Raw genomic sequence first — 21,240 nt, 5'->3', positions numbered from 1 at the left:
TAGACAAAGTTTTTAATTTTAAGGAAGTCCAGCTTATCAGTTCTTTTATTCATGAATCATGTCTTTGGTGTTGTATCTCAAATGACTTCACCAAACCCAACATCATTCATGTTTTCTCCTATGTTGTCGTCTAGGAGTTTTATAGTTTTGAGTTTTACATTTAGATCTATGATCCATTTTGAGATCATTTTTTAAAGGCATAAGGTTTATACCTAGATTCTTTTTTTTTTTATGTGGATGTCCAGTTGTTCAAGCACCATTTGTTGAAAATACCATTTTTGCTCCATTGTATTAACTTTGCTCCTTTGCGAAAAATCAGTTGATTACACTTATGTGGGTCTATTTCTGGGCTACTTATTTGGTTCCGTTGGTCTGTTTTCCTGTTTTTTTCCACCAGTACAACCTGTTTTGATTACTGTAAATTTATAATAGATCCTGAAGTTGAGTAGAGTCAATTCTTCAACTTTGTTCTCCTTCAATTTTATGTTAACTATTTTGAGTCATTTCCCTTGCCATATATAGTCTCAAATCACTTTGTCAATATCTACAAACTAACTTGCTAGGATTTTGACTGGCATTGGATTGCATCTGTAGATCAAATTGATAAGAACTGACATCTTCACGATGTTAAGTATTCCTATCCATGAACATGGACTATCTATTTAGTTATTATTTGATTTCTTTCAACAGAGTTTTGTAGTTTTTCCTACATGGATCTCATACACATTTTATTAAATTTATACAGAAGTATTTCATTTTTGATGGTGCTAAAGTACAAGATATTGGGTATTTTATGTTTTTGTTTTAATTGATATGTAACACTACTGTTTTTTCTATGTTGATTTTGTATTCTGCAACTTTAGTGAATTTGTTGATCAGATTTAAGAGTTTTTTCATGGAGTCTCTAAGGTTTTCTAAATATACATCAGCAAAGAGGATCAATTTGACTCTTTCTTTTTAAATTTAGATGATCTTTTATTTTTTTTTTCTCTTGCCTGATTACTCTGGTTAAGACTTCCAGTCCTATATTGAATAGGAGTGGTGAAAATCGGCATCCTTATCTTCGTGTCCTAGGCTTTAAAGGAAAGGCTTTCCACTTTTCCTGATTCAGTATGATATTAACTATGGATTTGTCATATAGCCTTTACTACATTAAGGTACATTCCTTCTATGCTGGTTTGTTGAGACTTTTTATCATTGGCGATGTTAAATTTTATCAAATGCTTTTTCTGAACCTATTAACATGATAGTATGTGTTTTTGTCATTCACTCTATTGATGCAATGTATCACATTTATTGACTTGTGTATGTTAAATTATACTTGCATCCCTGGGGTAAATTCAACTTGATCTTGATGTATATTTTTTTCTGACATGCTGTTGAATTCAGTTTGTTAGTATTTCATTGAGAATTTTCGATTCTATATTCATCAAACCTATTGGCCCACAGTTTTGTTTTTTTGTTGAGTTCTTGTCTGGTTTAAGTATCAGGGTAATTCTGGCCTTGTAGAATGAGTTGGAGAGCATTCCCTCCTCTTAAATTTTTTGTAATAGTTTATGAAGAGTTTAAATTAGTTCATCTTTGAAAGTTTGATAGAATTCAGCAGTGAAGCCATCTGATCATAGACTTTTCTTTGTTCAGGAGACTTTTTATTACTAATTAAATCTCATTATTGGTTATTGGCCTGTACAGGCTTTCTATTTCTTCCTGATTCAATCTTGGTAGGTTGCATGTGTCTAGGAATTTATCCATTTTCTCTAGGTTTTTCAGTTTATTAGTGTATATAGTTGTTCATAATTGTCTCTAACGATCTTTTGTGTTTCTGTGGTATCAGTTGCAGTGCCTCCTTTTCCATTTCTGATTTTGAGTCTTTACTCTTTCTTGGTTAGTCTAGCAAGTGGTTTATTGATTTTGTTTATCTTTTCAAAAAAAAAAACCTTTTGGTTTATTGATCTTTTGTATTATTTTTTAGTCTCTAGTTCTCCTCTGATCTTTATTATTTCTTATCTTCTACTAATTTGGGGTTTTATTTGTTCTTGCTTTTCTAGTTCCGTGAGTTGCAGATTGTATTATTTGAAATCCTTCTGCTTTTCTGATGTAGGTAGTTATTGCTATAAGCTTACCTCTCAGCATTGCTTTTGCTATATCTCATAGGTTGTGGTATGTTGTGTTTCTGGGTTTTTTTTTTTTTTTCAAATTTTTTAAAATTTACTCTGTAATTTCTTTCTTGACCCAACATTCAGAAGCATATCATTTAATTTCTATGTATTTGTACAGTTTCTAAAGTTCCTCTTGTTATTGATTTCTAGATTTATTCCATTGTGGTCTGAGAAGATACTCGGTATGATTTCAACTTTACAAAATTTGTTCAGACTTGTTTTGTGTCCTAACATATGGTAGATCTTGGAGAATGTTCCATGTGCTGATGAGAAGAATGTGTATTCTCTAGCTCTTGGATAAAATTTTCTGTAAATATCTGTTAGGTCCATTTGGTCTAATGTGCAGTTTAAGTGAAATGTTTCTTTGTTTTCTGTCTAGATGATCTGTCTAATCCTGAGAGTGGAGTGTTGAAGCTCCCAACTATTATTGTGTTGGATTCTATCTCTCCCTTTAGATCTACTAATATTTGCTTTGTATATCTGGGTGCTGGGGTGTTGGGTGCATATATGTTTAGAATTATGATATTTTCTTGCTGAATTGATCCCGTTATCATTATATAATGATCTTCTTTGTATTTTTTTGTTTTTTCTTATGGTTTTTGACTTAAAGTTTGTTTCTTTGATATAAATATAGCTACTCCTACTAACTTTCAGTTTTCATTTGCATGGAATGTATTTTTCCCATCCTTTTACTTTCAGTCTATATATGTCATGACAGGTGGGATGAGTTCCTTGTAGGCAGCATATTGTAGTCAGTGTGTGTGTGTGTGTGTGTGTGTGTGTGTGTGTGTGTGTGTGTGTGTGTGTGGTAAATCCATTTCATTAGCTGTATCTTTACTGAGGAAAGTTAATCTGTTTATGTTCAAGGTTACTGATATGTGAGGGCCTATTTCTATCATTTTATTAATTAATTTCTGGTTGTTTTGTATACCTTTGTCCCTTTCTTTCTCTCTTACTGTTTATCATAGTGGTTTTGTTTTGTTTTCATTTAATCTTTTATCTTCCTTGTTTGTTTGTTTGTTTGTTTGTTTTGAGACTGAGTCTGGCTCTGTGGCCCAGGCTGGAGTGCAGTGGCCGGATCTCAGCTCACTGCAAGCTCCGCCTCCCGAGTTTACGCCATTCTCCTGCCTCAGCCTCCGGAGTAGCTGGGACCACAGGCGCCCGCCACCTCGCCCGGCTAGTTTTTTGTATTTTTTAGTAGAGACGGGGTTTCACCGTGTTAGCCAGGATGGTCTCGATCTCCTGACCTTGTGATCCGCCCGTCTCCGCCTCCCAAAGTGCTGGGATTACAGGCTTGAGCCACCGCGCCCGGCTCTGTTTGTTTGTTCTACCAGTGGTTTTTATATTTTCACGTGTCTGCCTGCCTGCCTTCCCTGCCCTCCCTCACTCTCTCCCTCCTTTCTTTCTCTTTCTTTTGTTGTTTCTTTCTTTCTTTCTCTCTTTCTCTTTCTCTGTCTCTCTTCTTTCTTTCACTCCTTCTCTCTCTCTTTTTTGTCTTCTTTCTTTCTTTTTCTCTTCTCTTTCTTTCTTGCTCTTTCTCTCTCTCTTTCCCTCTTGCTTTCTTCATTCTTTATTTCTCTTTCACAGAATTTTCTTAAGAATTTCTAATATGGCAAATCTAGTGGTGATGAATTCTCTCAACTTTTGCTTGTCTGGGAAATATTTCAATTCTTCATTTATGAAGAATATCTTTGTTAGGTATAATATTCTTGGTTGACAGTATTTTCCTTTCAGCTGTTTGAATATATCATCCTATTCTCTCCTAGTTTGTAAGATTTCTGATGGCAAATCCACTCTTGGTTGAATGGGGGTTCATTTATAAGTAACTAGACATTTTCCTTTGCCTATTTTTTGAATTCTGTATTTGTCTTTGACTTTTAAAAGTTTGACTATAATGTGGCATAAAGAAGATCTTTTTGCTTTTCATCTTTTTGGAACTATCGGAGCCTCCTGAATCTGAATATCTAAATCTCTTGCTAGACTTGGGAAAAGTTTCCACAATTATTTTGTTAAATAGATTTTGTAATTCTTTCATTTTCTTTTTATCTTCTGGCATACCAGCAATTTGAATATTTGCTCATTTTATGGTGTTCTATATAACACATAAGCTTTGCTCATTTAAAAAAATTATTCCCTTAAAATTTTTGTCTGAGTGGGTTATTTCCAAAGACCTGTTTTCAGGATCTGAGGTTCTTTCTTCTCCTTGATCTAGTCTATTAAAGCTTTCAAACGTATTTTGTCTTTCATTTGGTGGGTTCTTCTGTTCAGAATTTGTCTGCATTTTTTTTAATAGTGTCTCTTTGGTAAATTTCTCATTCATATCATGAATTGGTTTTCTGATTTCTTTTCCTTGCATTTTTGAATTCTCTTTTTATCTCACAGAGCTTCTTTCAAATCAATATTTTGAATTCCTTTTCTTGGATTTTATAATTGTTTTGTTTGATTGGGATCTGTTACTGGAGAATTATTGTATTCCTTCAGAGTTGTCACTTTTTCTGGCTTTTTCATGTTTTCTGTGTCCTTACGTTGATATCTGTGCAGCTGGTGTAATGATCACGTCTTCCAATTTTTTGAATTTGCTTTTGTTGGGAGGGACTTTTTCCTGAAGATGTTTTTATAGTGTTGGTTGAGTAGGGCACTTTGGCTTTGATTCTGGGTGCATGCATTAGTATAGCGTCTGTATGATTTATTTTGCCTTAAATAGAATCAGTGGCAGCTGTGATTCCCTTGCTGTGTTGGGGGCAGTTATTAGTGAAGACTGTGGAAATTTTTTGCTAGGGACTGGGATGCCAGGTGGGCCAGGGTTTGGGGTCCTAAGGTAGCAGCAGTAGGCTGCTTATGCCTATTTAGGGGCCTCAGGGTGGTGTATGTTGGCCTTGGTGTTAGAAGGCCCAACTGCACTGATTTCTGGGCCTCCAAGTGTCTTGCTGGTAGGTGTAGTGGTGCACCAGGTGGTGAGTGGGTTCTGTGCCCCTTGGGCAGGAGTTGTGGTGTAGGTGATGGTAGTAGCAGTGGCAGGATAACCCTCTGGGTCTCGAGCAGTTTCCATTAATGTTAGTGGTGGCTGCAATGGGCTTAGTGGTTTAGTCTTCATATCTACAATTAGTGAATACAGATGGGTGCCAGCTCTGGTGGTAGTGGCAGGATGGTGGGCCCAACCTGGTGGTAGTGGCAGGGTGGTGGGCCCAACCTCAGGTGTCTAGGAGGAGTGCTGAGTTACTGGTTGTAGTAGACTAGGCAGTGTGATCCCCAGACCCTCAGACTCTCAGATTGAGTCCTCTGGCTTCAGGGGAGGGCAGAGCCAGGCTAAGAAGTCCTACTCTCAGGCCCCCTGGTGTTGTGTGCAGGTAGTGGCTGTGGTAGACAGTGGTGGGGTCATCTCCAAACCCCAGGTGGGATGCTTAGGTTGGGGAATGGGAGTGGTTGTGCTGCAACCCTGCTACCAGGGAGGGCAGGGTTGCTTTTAGTGGCAGCCATAGTCAGGTGGGTGGGAAATACATATTTTGTTTGTATCTTAGCCTAGGTGGCAGTAGCTTATATTTCACTTGCACTTCAGCCACCTCATTGCAACTGGTGCTTCACTCATATCTTAGCCTCGACTTCACTCGCAGCCTACACTTCACTCACGTCCCAGCCCATGGCAGCAGCCCTCAGTAATGGCAGCTGTGGGTGGGGAGAGGGTCTCTGTCTGGGTGCAAGAAAATGCACAGTGGCTCTGCTGATGGTGGCAAGTATGATCATTACCAGTGGTCTGTGCCTCAGTCCTCACAGCAGCAGCTAGGTGCAGTGGTGACTGCCTGTGGGGGATGTCAGTAGGGCTCCAGGAATAAGGAGATGTAGTCGCTGTTGGGCCTCAGAGCAGGGTGAAGTCTGTTGGAATCTGGGTTCTCAAAATGGCACCTTGCTGCAGCTGCTTTGGACTTGGGATGTGTGGAAGCCAGTGTGAGCTCCCTGTCTGGAGCACTGACATTGCAGTCTACAGGGAGCTTCTTATTTCAGTTTCAGGGCCCACGATGGTCAAGGGGCTCTCCAGTGGCTAGGATCGTAGGAGTCCATGGTAAGGATGTGGACTTCTGGAGGTCTCTCACTTACCCTTTTCTTATATTGGGGAGTCCCTATCCACATTGGGCAATCTCTCCAAACACCCAGCCGATCCTGGCCAAGCAGACTGCCTTGCTTCCATGTCCTTCACTGCTTTATGTGCTTCCTGTTACTTCTCTGTTGAACTCCAGGATTCTTTCTTAGATGACCTATTCAAAGTGTGATTGTCTAGTCACTATTTTTGGTTCTTCTTTGTGGAGAAGACGAGTACAAGCTGCCTTTGGTCAGCCATCTTGAAGCTCCTTGGTATCGTGTTCTTAATTCAAATCACACTTGCTCATTGCTGGTATATAGGAAAGTGATCAATTCTTATATATGAACCTTGTAACCTGTAACCTTGCTATAATTATGTATTTGTCCTAGGAGATTTTTGCTTGTTGTTGATTCTCTTAGATGCCTACATAAGCAGTCATATCAGCTATGAACAAATAGTTTTCTTTCCTCTTTCCCAATCAGTTTAACTTTTGTTTATTTTCTTGTCTTATTGCATTAGCCAGGACTTCCAGTACAATGTTGAAAAGAAGTGGTGAGAGGGAACATCCTTGCTTTGTTTCTGATCTTAGTGGGAAAGCTTACAATTTCACACCATTAATTATGATGTTTGCTATAGGGTTTTTTTGTAGATATTCTTTATCATCGTGGGGAAGTTCCCCTCTATTCTTAGTTTACTGAGAGTTGTTACAAATGGGTGTTGGATTGTGTTAAATGCTTTTTCTGCATAGGTTAATATGATCATGTTATTTTTTCTTTAGTTTGCTGATGTGACGGATTACATTAATTGATGTTTAAACGTTGAACCAGCCTTGGGATAAATTCTGATATTGGTCATGGAGTATAATTTTTTATACATGATTGGATTCAATTTGCTAATGTTTTATTGAGGATTTTTGCATCTTTGTTTCTGAGAATTATTGATCTTTAGTTTTCCTTTCTTGTAATATATTTACCTGATTTTGGTATTTGGTTATATTTGGTATTTGGTATTTGGTTGATGGTTGATTTTGGTATTTGGTTGATTAAATGAGTTAGAAAATATTCTATCCTCTTCTATTTTCTGAAAAATAATGTGGAAAATTGGCATAATTTTTCCCTTAAATGTTTAGTAGAATTTGCTAGTAAAACCATCTGGACCTAGTGTTTTCTCTTTAGCAAAGTTATTAATTACCGATTCAATTTATTTAATAGGTACAGTTATATTCAAATACAGTTTTTCATCCTGTGTGAGTTTTATCAGATTGTGTCTTTCAAGAAATTGATCTGTTTCATCTGGGTTATCAAAGTTGTTGCCATAGAAGTGTTTATATTACCCCTTTGTCATCATTTTAATATCTATAAGATTTGTAGTGATGTCCCCTCTTTCATATCAGATATTAGTAATTTGTGTCCCTTCTCTTTTTTCTTAATTGGCCTGGCTAGAGGCTTATCAACTTTACTGATATTTTCAAAGAACCAGATTTTTTTACTTGTTTTTCTCTATTGATTTCCTATTTTCAATTTCATTGATTTCTGTTCTAGTTTTTATTATTTCTTTTTTTTTTGCTTAACTTGGAGTTTTTTTTTTTTTTTCCTTGTTTCCTGAGATGGGAGGTTAGATGACTGATTCTAGATATTTCTTCTTTTTAATATATACACTCAATGCTATAAATTTCCTTCTAAGTACTGCTTTTGCTGCATCCCACAAATGTTAGTTTTTTTTTTAATTTTCATTTAGTTGAAAATACTTTTTAGTTTCTCTTGACATTTGTTTTTTGACTAATGTGTTATTTAGATGTGTCTTGTTTAATCTCCATTTATTTTGGGACTTTCTACTTATCTTTCTGTTAATTATTTATTACTCAATTTAATTGTGATCTGAGAGCAGACATTGTATGATGTCTATTCTTTCATATTGGTTAAAGTGTGTTTTATGGGCCAGGATGTGGTCTAGTTCAGTGGATGTTCTATTTGGGCTTTAGAAGAATGTGTATTCTGCTGTTGTCTGATAAAGCAATCTATAGATGTTAGTTATGTCCAGTTGATTGATGGCATTATTAAAATCAACTATGTCCTTATTGATTTTATTTCTTTTTTTGTTTATCACTCATACTTTTAAAGAAAACTTTTTCAAGCGAGTGCCCTAGAATTTGCTATATACATTTACAACCAATCGAAACCCATTTTAAATAACACTATATGGCTTCAATAGTAGTGAGAGTGACTTTTAGTAAAAATAATTATAAATTCTTGTCTCTCGCCTCTTCTCTCACTGTTGTCACTCATTTAACTTGTATATAAACATACATAAGATATATGTTGGTATTATTATGTTGAGGAAATATTTTCTGTTAAGTCAATTGGGAATAATAGTTTTCTTTCTTTTTTTATTATACTTTAAGTTCTGGGGTACATGTGAAGAACATGCAGGTTTGTTACATAGGTATACACGTGCCATGGTGGTTTGCTGCACCCATCAACCTGTCATCTACATTACGTATTTTCTCTTAATGCTATTGCTCCCTTAGTCCCCCATTCCCCCTTGACAGGCCTCAGTGTGTGATGTTCCCCTCCCTATGTCCGTGTGTTCTCATTGTTCAACTCCCACTTATGAGTGAGGATACGCAGTGTTTGGTTTTCTGTTCTTGTGTTAGTTTGCTGAGAATGATGGTTTCCAGCTTCATCCATGTTCCTGCAAAGGACATGAATTCATCCTTTTATATGGCTGCATAGTATTCCATGGTGTATATGTGCCACATCTTCTTTATCCAGTCTACCATTGATGGGCATTTGGGTTGGTTCCAACCCTTTGCTATTGTGAATAGTGCTGCAATAAACATACATGCGCATGTGTCTTTATAGTAGAACGATTTATAATCCTTTGGGTATATACCCAGTAATGGGGTTGCTGGGTCAAACAATTTTGCCTTCATTTATTCTTCTTCAGTGTTCTTCCTTTCTTCATGTGGTTCAAGTTTCTGACCCATATTTCCTTCTGTCTGAAGAAACTTTAATGATTTTTGCAAAACAGATCTACTGACAAGTTTCTTAATGTTTGCTTTGTTTGAGAAAACATTCTTTTCTTCTTCACTTTTGATGGATAATTTTGCAGGGTACAGAATTCTAGATTGGCGGAGTTTTTTTCCCTCAACCCTTTAAATATGTCTGTCTACTTTCTTCTTGCTTACATGGTTTCTGGGGAGAAGTTGGACATAATTCTTACTTCTTCTCCTTTATAAGTAAGGTGTTTATTTCCTCTAGCTTTTCTCATGATTTTTTTTCTTAATCTTTGATTTTTTTTTTGTAGTTTGAAAATGATACATCTAGGTGTAGATTTTTCAGCATTTATCTATCTCAGTGTTCTCTGATTTTTGTGTGTCTGTGGTTTGGTGTCTGACATTACTTTGCTGTGATTCTCAGTTATTATTATTTCAGATTTTTTTCTGTTTCTTTTTCTGTTATTCACATTACATGCATTTATACCATTTTTAGTTGTTCCTCATTCTTGGATATTCTTTTCTTTTTTCTTTTTTTTTTTTTAACTTTTTGTTCTTTTTGCTTTTCAGTTTTGGCATTTTCTATTGAGATGTTCTCAAGCTCAGAGATTCTTCCTAAGCTGTGTTCAGTCTACTAATAAACACATCAAAGGCATTTTTAAATTTCAAGAACAGTGTTTTTGATCTCTAGCATTTCTTTTCTTTCTCAGAATTTTCAACTTTCTGTTTACATTGCTCATCAGTTTTGGGCTGCTGTCTACCTTATCCATTAAATCTTTTAGCACATTAATTAAATTTGTTTGAAATTTCTGCTCTGGTCACTGCAACATCCCTGTTATATCTGACTCTGATGCCTTCTGTGTGTCTTCTATGTTTTTTCCCTTTAATATGCCTCGTAATTTTTTTCTTCATAACTGGACATGATATACTGGGTGACAGGAATGGCTGTAAATAAGTCTTTAGTCATGTGGTGGTAAGATGTGGAAGGAGGGGAAGCTTTCTATCAACCTATCATTAGGTCTCAGGCATTTACAGGTGTTTCTGTTTGTTCTCCCTCTCCTGATCCCTCAGGATGGTTAGATTATTTAGAGTGGGCTGTAGGTAGGTATCTATATTCTCCCACATGGAAGGATAAAGTGGGCTGGCGTTGTACATTTTACTGCCCGTAGCTTAGTTGGACTATAAAACCCCTGCAGTTTAGGCTCTGATTTATAAGTTTCTTCTGAGAGCAGACCTTGTTAAAAAGAACATAGTGCTCTGATGTGTATTTCAAAATAATTATTTTCCCCCTCCCCTGCTATAACCCTATGGGCAATGTTCTTTAACATTTGCTGGGTGTACGTAGTCACCTACTGCTGATAAAATTCACGAAGTCAAGGGGGCTTCCTATGAATACTCATGGAGTTCTGAACTCTCAGACGTGTGTGTGTGTGTGTGTGTTTTGAAAACTCTTTTTTTTTTTGGAAAACTCATAATGTGATTGGCATTGCTTATCCTAGAGAAAGCTTTCAGTTAAAAAACATAATTTAAGTAAGGTACAACATCAGAGTTGGAAATGTTGGATATCTAAAGAGAAGGGAAATAAATATTCAGTTTCTGGTCGATAACAACCGAAGAGAACTTCACCCCACCCTTACTCCTGCGTAAATGGGAGATAACTTATCCCCGATCTTTTTTAGGGAGGCAGCATGATACAGTGGAGAGAACATGGACCTTGGATTTAGGGTTTCATGGGTTAAATTTCCAGAACTGCTACTTCTTAGTTGTGTGAGAGCTTGATAAAATTATCTGTCCTAAACTGTAATTGGCTCACCGTAAAGTGGAAAGAATAATGCCTATCTCAACTTTATTGTTGTGAAAACTATGCTATTGTATGGCATAAATATATAGTAAAACTATACTATTTGCTTGGCACACACTATGTACTCAATAAATGGATTCTTTTTATGATATTATTAGAACTTATATTTAGCATGGTTTGGTAAAATATAGAGCAAGATTTATGGACCAAGGAACCCTTTTCTTTTTGCATTATTTGTGCCTCATATTTTCAAATTAATTTTTCAGTGTAGATGACTAATGCATTTGCATTTCTGGGATTATTCTTCACCAGGAAAATAGAAGGGTAGGTCATTTAATAAAAGCCCTGTTTGGTACATTAGAGAAGTTAAGCTCCCTGTCTGAGATGAACATCCCAAATTCAAACACTTGGTTAGTTGCAGAGCCAGACCTCAAAACTGGGTCTACTAATTCCCATTTATCATGCACTCTCCCCAGCCCCACGTGCCTTAGCTGCACCACTATAGGTGTTTATCTCCTGGAGGTTACATAATCTAAAGTTGCGCCTCAAAGACCAGCAGATATACACAGTGAAGGAAAAAGAGAAAATTGTTCAGGGAGAAGTTAGAAAGAGGAGGATTTTAAGTTCATTTCTCCTGTGCAGATATGAGGATTTGGCTGTCAAGTCAGAGAATTCTTTCTTGTTGTAGCTCATTTACCTGATGATCCTTTCTAAGAAACTTCTATGTGCAAGAAGGGCAGTTCTTGACTGTTACCAACACAGTGATTTAGTCAGCAGCCTGCGAGGAACGGAAGACACAACATTTCTCTACAGCCCTATTTTTTTCTTTGAGTGCTGTTTCTAAGACCTGAAATGCCATGCAGTGTCTAATAGGTATTTGATTAAAAACAAATAAATGAACAAAGCAATTGGTGATTCTAGTTTATACTTCTGCAATAATATCTGTGTTAAATTGAATGAGTCACTTAATTTGAGTTTGTATCAATTTCTGTAAAGCAAGGATACTATAATATGTAACATATGAACATGACTTAGTTATTATTTGAAATCTACTGTGTATCTCTCTGTCACTCCACTTCTATAATCTATCAATCAATCTATCTATCTAATACCTACCTCATATATATTATGCCATATTACGAGAGGGCATTTTTAAATTACATATTGGCATTATAGTTTTATGTTTTTAAATTAATGGTGACGAGAGGTATTCCCTTGGTTAGGAATTTTTAATCCAAAACCTTGAACATGAAATGCTGCACGAATACCCGGGTCCCAGAGGTCTTACTAGGTGGTTTTGTTCCCAAAGAACCAAGAGAATGACAATACATGAGAGGCGGTAGAATAGAGTGGTTGCAGAACAAGACAAACCTAGGTTGGAGTCCAGACCGAATCTTCTTTGCTGTATGCCGTTAGTCAAGTCAAAGCATTTAATTTCTTTGAGTCTCAGTTTTATTGTTTGTAATGTCTGAGTAATAACAGTAGTATCTATGATCAAGTATTGCTGCAAGGATTAAGTAAAGAAAGGCATAGAAAGTGTTTAGAACACAACCGAGCATTTGGAAGTATTAGTCACTGTTGTGCTCATCATTTGCATAAATAACATTTGTATTTAGGTTAAAAATCTGACTTGGTTCCACAGGTTACACTCCAATTTCTAAAAATGTTTACTTGGTCCATTTGAAAGAGGTGACTTTTCAGTGCAGTGCTATTTGCTAACACCATGCCAGAAACACATCAAGATGGCCATGGTCCCCAGTAGTTGATCCAATGAGCACTATATTTGGCTGGCAAATGCATGAATGTCCCTACGTATATGGCGAGTGCTGCGATTTTAGAGCTATTTGGTTCCCTTTGACTAGCCAACTGACCTGTAAAAGGAACTAATACTAATTTTGAGTATATATTTCTGGTACTCATTATGTACTGGTCTCTTCATACACATTATTTTATTGTTATCAGAACATCACTGATGAAATAGAAATTATCCCATTTTACAGAGAATACAATTAAGGAAATAACCTTGGAAGGTGATGTTTATGGCTGTTTTTATGTGTTTGTGTTTGTGTGACCAGGTTACTATGTAAGTAGTTAAATGAAGTCATCCTACTGATAAGAGTGATATGATGTCCTGCCTTTATAATCAGACTTTTGCTTGCTGATATTAGGGATAGAAAAACACATATGACATTCTCCTTACGTTCAAGGAGATTATATCCCCAGTAAGAAAGCACAATGAGCACATATGCAATAAGTGACAAACAAATATGTTGTATAAGCAAATAGAAAAGAGCAAGAATTTCTGAAATCCAACTGTAGGCATATGTGCCTACAAATCTATCAGTGGGCAATGTGAAATTCCATCAGTACTTTTGTGGATCTTTTTAAGAGCCTATAGTTTGAGCTACATGTTGTGTGGAATACAAAGCAGTGTAAATTCCATTTATTGCTTTCAAAAAACATGTAATCTATTCGAGAATATGAGGGTAAAATTCAAGAATAGATAAAAGCAGGTATGCAATAGGAATGTAAAATTACTGGCTGAGTCAAGCAGCCTAGGGAGTGATGGATATGTAGACATTGTTGGTCATGGGGTGAGTCATATATAAAGTTGAGCCTAAGCTGGCATAGAAGGAGCAGTAGAATTGAGGCAGAGAGGAAAGAGAGGGATTTTTGTGTAGAGGTTAGGCTTTGGGGATGTTAAACTAATTCAGCCAAAATTAAAGGATTCATTTGGGCAGAAGTTGGAGAAAATGCTAAAAGGTGAGGAAGATAGATGGCTTTGAGTGATAAAAATTGATGCTTTTGCTTTTGTCACAAAAATTCTGATTTAGGGTAGCGTGATATAAGATAGAACCAGATTCATGGACAGTGATACTTTAGACAGATACTGTCAAAGAGGTTTTGGATGTATTTACCTGTGTATGTTAGTGTATCTGTATTTGAGGAAAAGTGCTTTTCTAACCTGTGAATATTCACATTAATCCCATAGGCATAAAAGTATGGGAGTTTTGGTTTACTACCTTTAACTATTTATCATCTTTTCCCACCTATTACCACCAGTCATTTTTCTCCTTTAAAAACACACAAAGACAAAGGAATAAAGCCAAATAGTATCTATAACTATTAGTTTAGCTTTAAATTACTAGTTTACTATACTGTTTGGCTTCATTTCTTTGCTTTAGCATCCATAGCTACTAGTTTAGTTTTAAACCAAACTAGTGAATAGAACCATGAATTTGGTTCTATCTTATATCACTAGTTTAGTTTTAGTTTACAACTAGTAGCTATAGATAGTATTTTGCTTTATTTTTTTGCTTATTTGCTTATTTCTTTAAGATTTTTTATATAGTTCTAAACGTGGTAGATCCATAATTATATATCCAGGCTTTGTGCTTCATACGATGAGCACTTTGCACACATTACTATATAATCTGCTGAAGGTTTTAAATAAGGCAAGCATAGTGACTGCATAATCTGTCCAATTTGGGACTGGCAGCTGTTATCAAGGTATGCATTTTAAATTGCGGAGATTTTAGAATGTACACTATTAACTTGACTTACTGTGTCTGGGAAACTGATGTAGGCTGCATCCAAGATTTCCCTGCAGCTTGCTTAGTTCCATTAGTCAAGTGGAAATCTCATAACTAAATAGTCACACAGAGCTTTGTCAATTTCTTGCCAGGCTCAGTGGATAATATGTGACCTGTCACACATGAGGGATTCTCTGTGGGGAGGGATGTAGCTCACAGCCTAGGCAGGGCATGAGGTATTTTTCTAAGGGGCCTTGCTGTGGGCTGGCTCTGTAGATTGGATGAAGCACAGAGACAGAGAAGTCAATCAGCTGCCTGTTGGATTTGTGGGGCTCTGAAAGGCCAATTTGCTGGAATTAACAGAGGTCTGGCTTAATAAATGTGTCTGCTTGTCTAATATATTTGAGTAAATGAACCTTAAAATACTTGATTTAATTTAGCATTGGGCACCAGATATCAGTGGCTGATGAAGAACTCAAGAATCCTGTTGAGTGTTCCAGCTTTGCAAGGAAGGTAAAATCAACCATGCTGCCATAACAGCTGATGAGAAACAAAAGCAATTTGGAAAACAAAATTAGCTCCTGCCATTTCCCCAACACAAGAGTCTGTGGCTTGCCACCTGGGGACCAAGTGTTCCCATTCAGCACAGTTTGTTTGCTGTGGCTCAGTGCCCTGACTGGCTGGCAGGAGGGCACATACTCTCTTACTTCAGATGGCATTCCCTTTGCCCTGCATCCCTGCACCCTTGCTGGGCCCTGGATCTCCTAGGGAAATAGCCAGATGGAGACAAGATCAAATCTGCTAGGACAGGAGGAATTCCATTCCTCTCAAAAGAGATTCCATTGCCCAGGACAGCACCAACCCAGTGAATCTTAAGAAGGGAAGGCAGAAAAAGGAGAGAGGGCCATGTATACTACTGAGAGCTGAAGAAGATGAGCTGGAAGTAGTGAAGATTCTCTAAAGAGAAAACTATTAAGGGAGAAAAATGCCTGGTGGTCATAGGTGGGAAAAGATGAGAAATAGTTGAAGGCAATAAAACAAGATGGGAAGCTGAAAGAGCTGTGCAGTGAACATCCACATACACACTACCTGTGGTCCACCATTAACATTTGCTATGCTTGCTCTATCACATGTCTATCTGTCCATCCTTCTGTATACATCTATTAGTCTATATTAACGTTTTATTCATTTCAAAAATTTAAGACACCTATATTCTTTGTCCTAAATGATTCAACTTGTGAATCGTTAACTATAGTTGAATATTTCTTTACACTTTTACCCCTGTAGGGGTATAAATCCTATCAACAATGGAATGCAAAATTCAACAGTGTGTACTTACTGAGTTTTGGAAAGACATTCACCTGTGTAATCCAAACTTTCTGAAAGTCCTCTCATGCCCCTTCTCAATCTCCAGCCCAGTCCCCCTTCTCAGTCTATCTCCAGCCCAGTCTCCAGAACCAACCACTATTCTATTTTTTCATCATAAATTAGATTTGCTGGTTTGGGGATTTATCCATACTGATTATACACACACATACACACATACATACACAAACACCAATTATACATATATATCAGTATTTATTTATTTCCTACTAAATTTCCTGCTAATGAATTCCTGGGCTGTTTCCTATTTTGGGCTGCTATGAATAAGCCACTATGAACATTTATTTTTTTGTTTGTATACTTGTGTCCTTGTTTTCTCTTGACTAAATTCTTAGGGTTGTAGTTGCCAAATCATAAAATATACATACGGTACAATCGATGGAGGATTTTTCTTGGCCCCTTCACTGAACTCGCAACAGGGGCACTCCCTCTACTGGCCCACAGAGCTCAACCCCTTGTGGGAGGGAGCATGTGAGCGAGTGAGTGCGGGGTCTGGCCAGACTCTCCGGGTGCTGACACAGGAGCAAGCTCCATGGAGGGCCCATGGCCAGACCAGGTGTGTCACCTCAGGGGGAACACAGCAGCCCCAGGTGAGGGTGCTTGCAACCCTGAAGCCTCAGAGGGGGTATTACGGTGCTCCTTTAGCTCCACCATCTGTGGACAGTGGCGTGTTAGCAGCTCAGTTGGCCCCTTGCCTTGTCATGTGGGGCAGCTGCCCTCTGCGCTGCGAATAAAGGGCCAGTGTGACAGTCTTTCTGGGAACCCACACTCGGTGGGTCTGCAGTCCAAGAAGAATGAGGTCACATGGACAGTTGAAAGATGGTGAAGGCAGAGAATTTTACTGAGCAATGAAAACAGCTCTCAGCAGAGAGGGGAGCTGGAGAGGGGACAGGAAGGGCAGATCATCTCCTCCCTGACTTCAAGTCAGACTGTCTCCTCCCAGAAGTCAGGCCGTCTTCTTCTCTACCAACTGCGTCTGGGGTCTTTACAAACACAGGATGGGGATTGTGTGCTGATTGATTTGTGAATATGCAAAAAAGGATCAAGTGAAGACACCACTCAAAGGTGGGCATGACAGTGTAGAAAACCAACTAGGAAAGGGTAGGTATATGTAAAATAGATGAAGGATAGGGATCAATCAGAGAAAGCGCGCCAAACAGGAAGACAAGTTTTCAATCCAGTCCAAAGATTTAACTTGTAACTTGGCTTTCAGGCTTTAAACTGTCTTTGGCTTGGAGGTGGGGTTTCACTGGGTACTCGCCCCTATCTGCCTAGGCATTTGGCTGCCTCCTGTCACTATCACACCACTTTGGAAAAAGTTCTTGCAATTTCTTACAAAACTAAACATTTTCCTAAATGGTTCTACCATTTTACTTTTCCACCAAAATTCTATGAGTCCTAATTGTCCTGCATCTTCAATATTACTTGGTATTATCATATATATAATATATATTATGATATTATATATCTCTAATGAGATGTGTATAGATATATATATATATATATAATTGTATATATATAGCCATTCTGTTGGGTGTTTAGAGATATCTCATTTTCTTTTTAAAGAATGTAGCAAAGGTAATGAAGTGATTGAAGGTTTTCTGTCAGATAAGACCTGATGGGCTGACCAGTAGAAACTAGAAATTTTGCCTAAATCCATTTGTCAATGCAACAGATTCTGATTGCTGAATGAGTCCTCACAGATCACCAGATCACCTAACCCAAACCACTCATTTAACAGATAAAGAAGTAAGGGCCAGAATGGGGACAAACTTTGCCTCAGGATATTGATTCAAACAGTAACAGAGTGAGTTTCAAGTCACTGTTCTAATTATACTAGAAATGGTGACTCTGTGCCACACATGTTGTTATTCCCTTATTCCATGGCCCTGATTGACATTTGCTATGCTCAGCCCAGCTTGACTTTAGCTCCCTTCTCCAAACAGGACCATAAACAGCCACTGTTGACCCTTTGGATTTTATATGCATGTCAGAACTTATTTACACTTCATTCATCGATTAATTCAGAAGGTCACACCCACGTAAGTGTCATCACCCAGTCATAAGTATGGGAAAAAATGCCTGAACTCTGAGGTTTGTCCTTAGTTAAGGGAAGCAGTATATCTCTTTCCATACTCCCTTTCTTCTTTCATTTACCAAATAGAAAATAAAATATGTCAGATGCTTAGGACAGTATCTGTAATCCTGCCCAGCTCCAGCCATCAACCTGATCATAAAACAGCTATAGAATTTTAAAGCAGAAGAAATTAAGTTATTGTTTCAAAGGCTCAGTTGAAAATTCTGAGCTAGAAAGGAATTTCATTATTACAGTAGGGACACCATCTGAAAGCTGCGGGTGGGAGCCTCTGCAGGATTTTGTACACATGCATCCAGGTCATACATGGGTATGCTGTGAAGGACTGTCCTGCCCCACTTAAAGGGCAGCTCTGTGCATTCCGCAACTGGCTACATTACTACTCTCCATCCTGCTGTCATCCTGACACAAAGAGAGGAGAGGGAGTCTGCTCATCTGCCCCTGTGATATCTCTTTATCAGCTGCCTTAGATCAGCCTTCAACTGTTACATCTTACTTTCCAAACAACAGAGAATTTGAGAGGGCACTGACTGTAAGATGCCCACTGAATAATGACTCATCAATCTGAAGATTTGTACTCTCTTCTCTCCAATGAGCATCTGCTTTTTAATCAAGATTCTTCTTTCCAGGAAAATAAAATATATGATTAGAGCTGACCCTTGAACAACAAGGGTTTGAAATGTACAGGTCCACTTATATGTGAGGTTTTTTTTTTTCAAGAAATACAGTTAACCCTCCATATCATCAGGACCCACATCTGCAACCAAACTTAGATTGAAAATATAACATTTGCAGAATGCAAGACCTGCAGATATGGAGGGCCTACAATGGGATTGGAGTATGTATGGATTTTTGTATACACAGGAGTCCTGGAACCAATCCTTTGTGAATTCTGAGGTATATCTGCATTCTATTTCTTTCCTCATCCTTGAGAAATTCCTATCTGTTATGATTATTCAGGGAAAAAACAGAAAGAGAAAAAGATTAATAAATGATCACAAATATGTATGTTTGTGTATTTTCTAACCTATTAAAAAGGGTAAAAATGCCTTGCAATGGAAACCACAGATATAATAATATAAAAAGTCAGTAATCTGATGGCGCATCTAATTTATGTATATTTTCTGCTGTATGAAAGGCAATGTGTGGCCAGGCGCAATGGCTCACGCCTGTAATCCTGGCACTTTGGGAGGCCGAGGTGGGTGGATTGCCTGAGCTCAGGAGTTCGAGATCAGCCTGGGCAACACGGTGAAACTCCATCTCTACTAAAATACAAAAAAAATAGCTGGGTGTGGTGGTATGCACCTGTTATCCTAGCTACTAGGGAGGCTGAGGCAGGAGAATTGCTAGAACCCAGGAGGCGGAGGTTGCAGTGAGCTGAGATCATATCACTGCACTCCAGCCTGTGCAGGCGACAGAGTGAGACTCTGTCAAAAAAAGGAAAGAAAGAAAGACAATGTGCCTAAGGTGGGCACTACAGAAGTAAATAACTATGTGATCACTTCTCAGAAAGGTCTCATAATCCAGTGGAATATAAGATGAAAATATAAGTGACACCAGATACTGGAGGAGATGGGAAATGATCTCCTATTCCCAAAACCCACAGGAACAGGTTACCAAAGCTGTTTCTACTTTGCCCCAGGAGAAGGAGCAGAATGACATGCAAAATCCAGGATGCCCAGTCTTATCCTTATTTCTAGAATTTAACAGTTTATAACATGTTTGAAGTATACTAATACTCTTCCTAGATACTGGAAGAGTAATCATGGTTTTAAGAAACTGTATAAAGTTTGTTTGTTTTCTTTTGCAAGTTAGGATGACAGTCTGAGAATTTCAGGAAAGGAAGGAAAGTTGGTATCCCACACAAGACTGAATGAGTATTGTTACTTCTTCTTGTAGCCTCTCATCACTTTGGACAGCAGCATTTCCTTCACATTCCTTGCAGAGGGAACCAACACCATCACAGTCCAGGTGGCTGCTGGGAATGCCCTTATCCAGGACACAAAAGAGATTGCAGTTCATGGTAAGCCCTGAAAATTGTTCTGTGATGCTCCTTCCCACTCAGTTAATTGCCTCTGCCCACTCTCCCTACAATCATTGAGTGTGGTGGAAATTCCTCAGGCCTTGGGAAAATGACATAGGTCAACAGGAAGCTTCCAAACCTACCTCCAACCTAGAGATTGAGGTTATAAGAGATGTATACCACAATCAGCTATTTGTTGTCCCCTGTGTTATGTCTGCCTCACAACGTGTTTGGGGTTCTCATTAGACAAAGACACCTACCACAAATGGAAGGAAATGCAAGCTGGAAAGACTGTCATAGAAGGGTCTAGATCTTTTGTCCTGCCGAGGTATCTACAACATATATGCAGGACACACTCTTTGTGAGATGAGGACCAGCGATTTCCAAAGGTCAGGAGTCATGATCCCTGCCTTGTAGGATTCGTTGCTCAGTTAATGAGAGGACTTATTCACAACTGATGGCTTTCTTGATTGTTGGAGATTTGAATATCATTTGCTGCAAAACTGGATAATAAGGCTAAGAATGTAAGTTAGGACTAGGGCAGAAGAGTGGTGAATAGGACTACTATCCTGTTCTCAACTCTGGAGAACCATTCTTAAGAATATTAAAAATGAAAGTGCCTCTACTGCCATTTCATACAACCTCTCCCAGGTCCTTAGACACAACCACTATCACTGTGGTTTTCTAGGAAGTTAAGTGAAGGCTTGTGATCCTCTGACTCAGATTATGTTCCTCCAGCCTCACACCAGGTAAATTCCTTTTCCTACCTTTCTGCCAACTTGCTTCTCAGGCTCTTCAAGGGGCACATGGAAGCTTTGTGTGTTTCTTTCAAAGTAAACATTTTAATTGAATTGTAAATTTTATACAGAAGTGTGCAGGGCACAAGTATTTAGTTTTATGAATTACCACAAAGTGAATACACTTGTATACTCACCAACCGCGTCAAGATACAAAGTTTCAACCTATTTTCTAATCCTCAGAGGCTGTTTCTAGCACAATGGGCAAAGGGATTAAGGAAGGAGAAGTGAAAAGACTCCATTCCAACCAAGCCCAAATTGTTAATGCTTTGTGTTGGCTCTGCGTGGTGCCACCTACAGGAGCAGAAGTCTCCTTCTGGAGTTGCGTATTTGTCTTTCATTTCAGAGAATATACAGGAAGAAAGGCTTAAGATCT

At 38.0% G+C, this 21,240-nt stretch overlaps 1 protein-coding gene across 4 annotated transcripts in view; it reads left to right on the top strand.

Annotated features, from left to right (window-relative positions):
- The window catches only part of LOC105478298 (sortilin related VPS10 domain containing receptor 3), a 612,041-nt gene that overhangs the window by 572,933 nt on the left and 17,868 nt on the right, over positions 1-21,240 (top strand). For all 4 annotated transcript variants that reach the window (XM_011735416.3, XM_071069164.1, XM_011735417.3 and 1 more), the window contains one exon: positions 19,944-20,067. In XM_011735416.3, the coding sequence (XP_011733718.1) occupies positions 19,944-20,067 (124 nt within the window). The remainder of the gene's footprint in view (positions 1-19,943; positions 20,068-21,240) is intronic.

Source organism: Macaca nemestrina, chromosome 9, assembly GCF_043159975.1.
Source record: "Macaca nemestrina isolate mMacNem1 chromosome 9, mMacNem.hap1, whole genome shotgun sequence".
NCBI lineage: Eukaryota > Metazoa > Chordata > Mammalia > Primates > Cercopithecidae > Macaca > Macaca nemestrina.
This window is presented reverse-complemented; position numbering and strand designations above follow the sequence as displayed.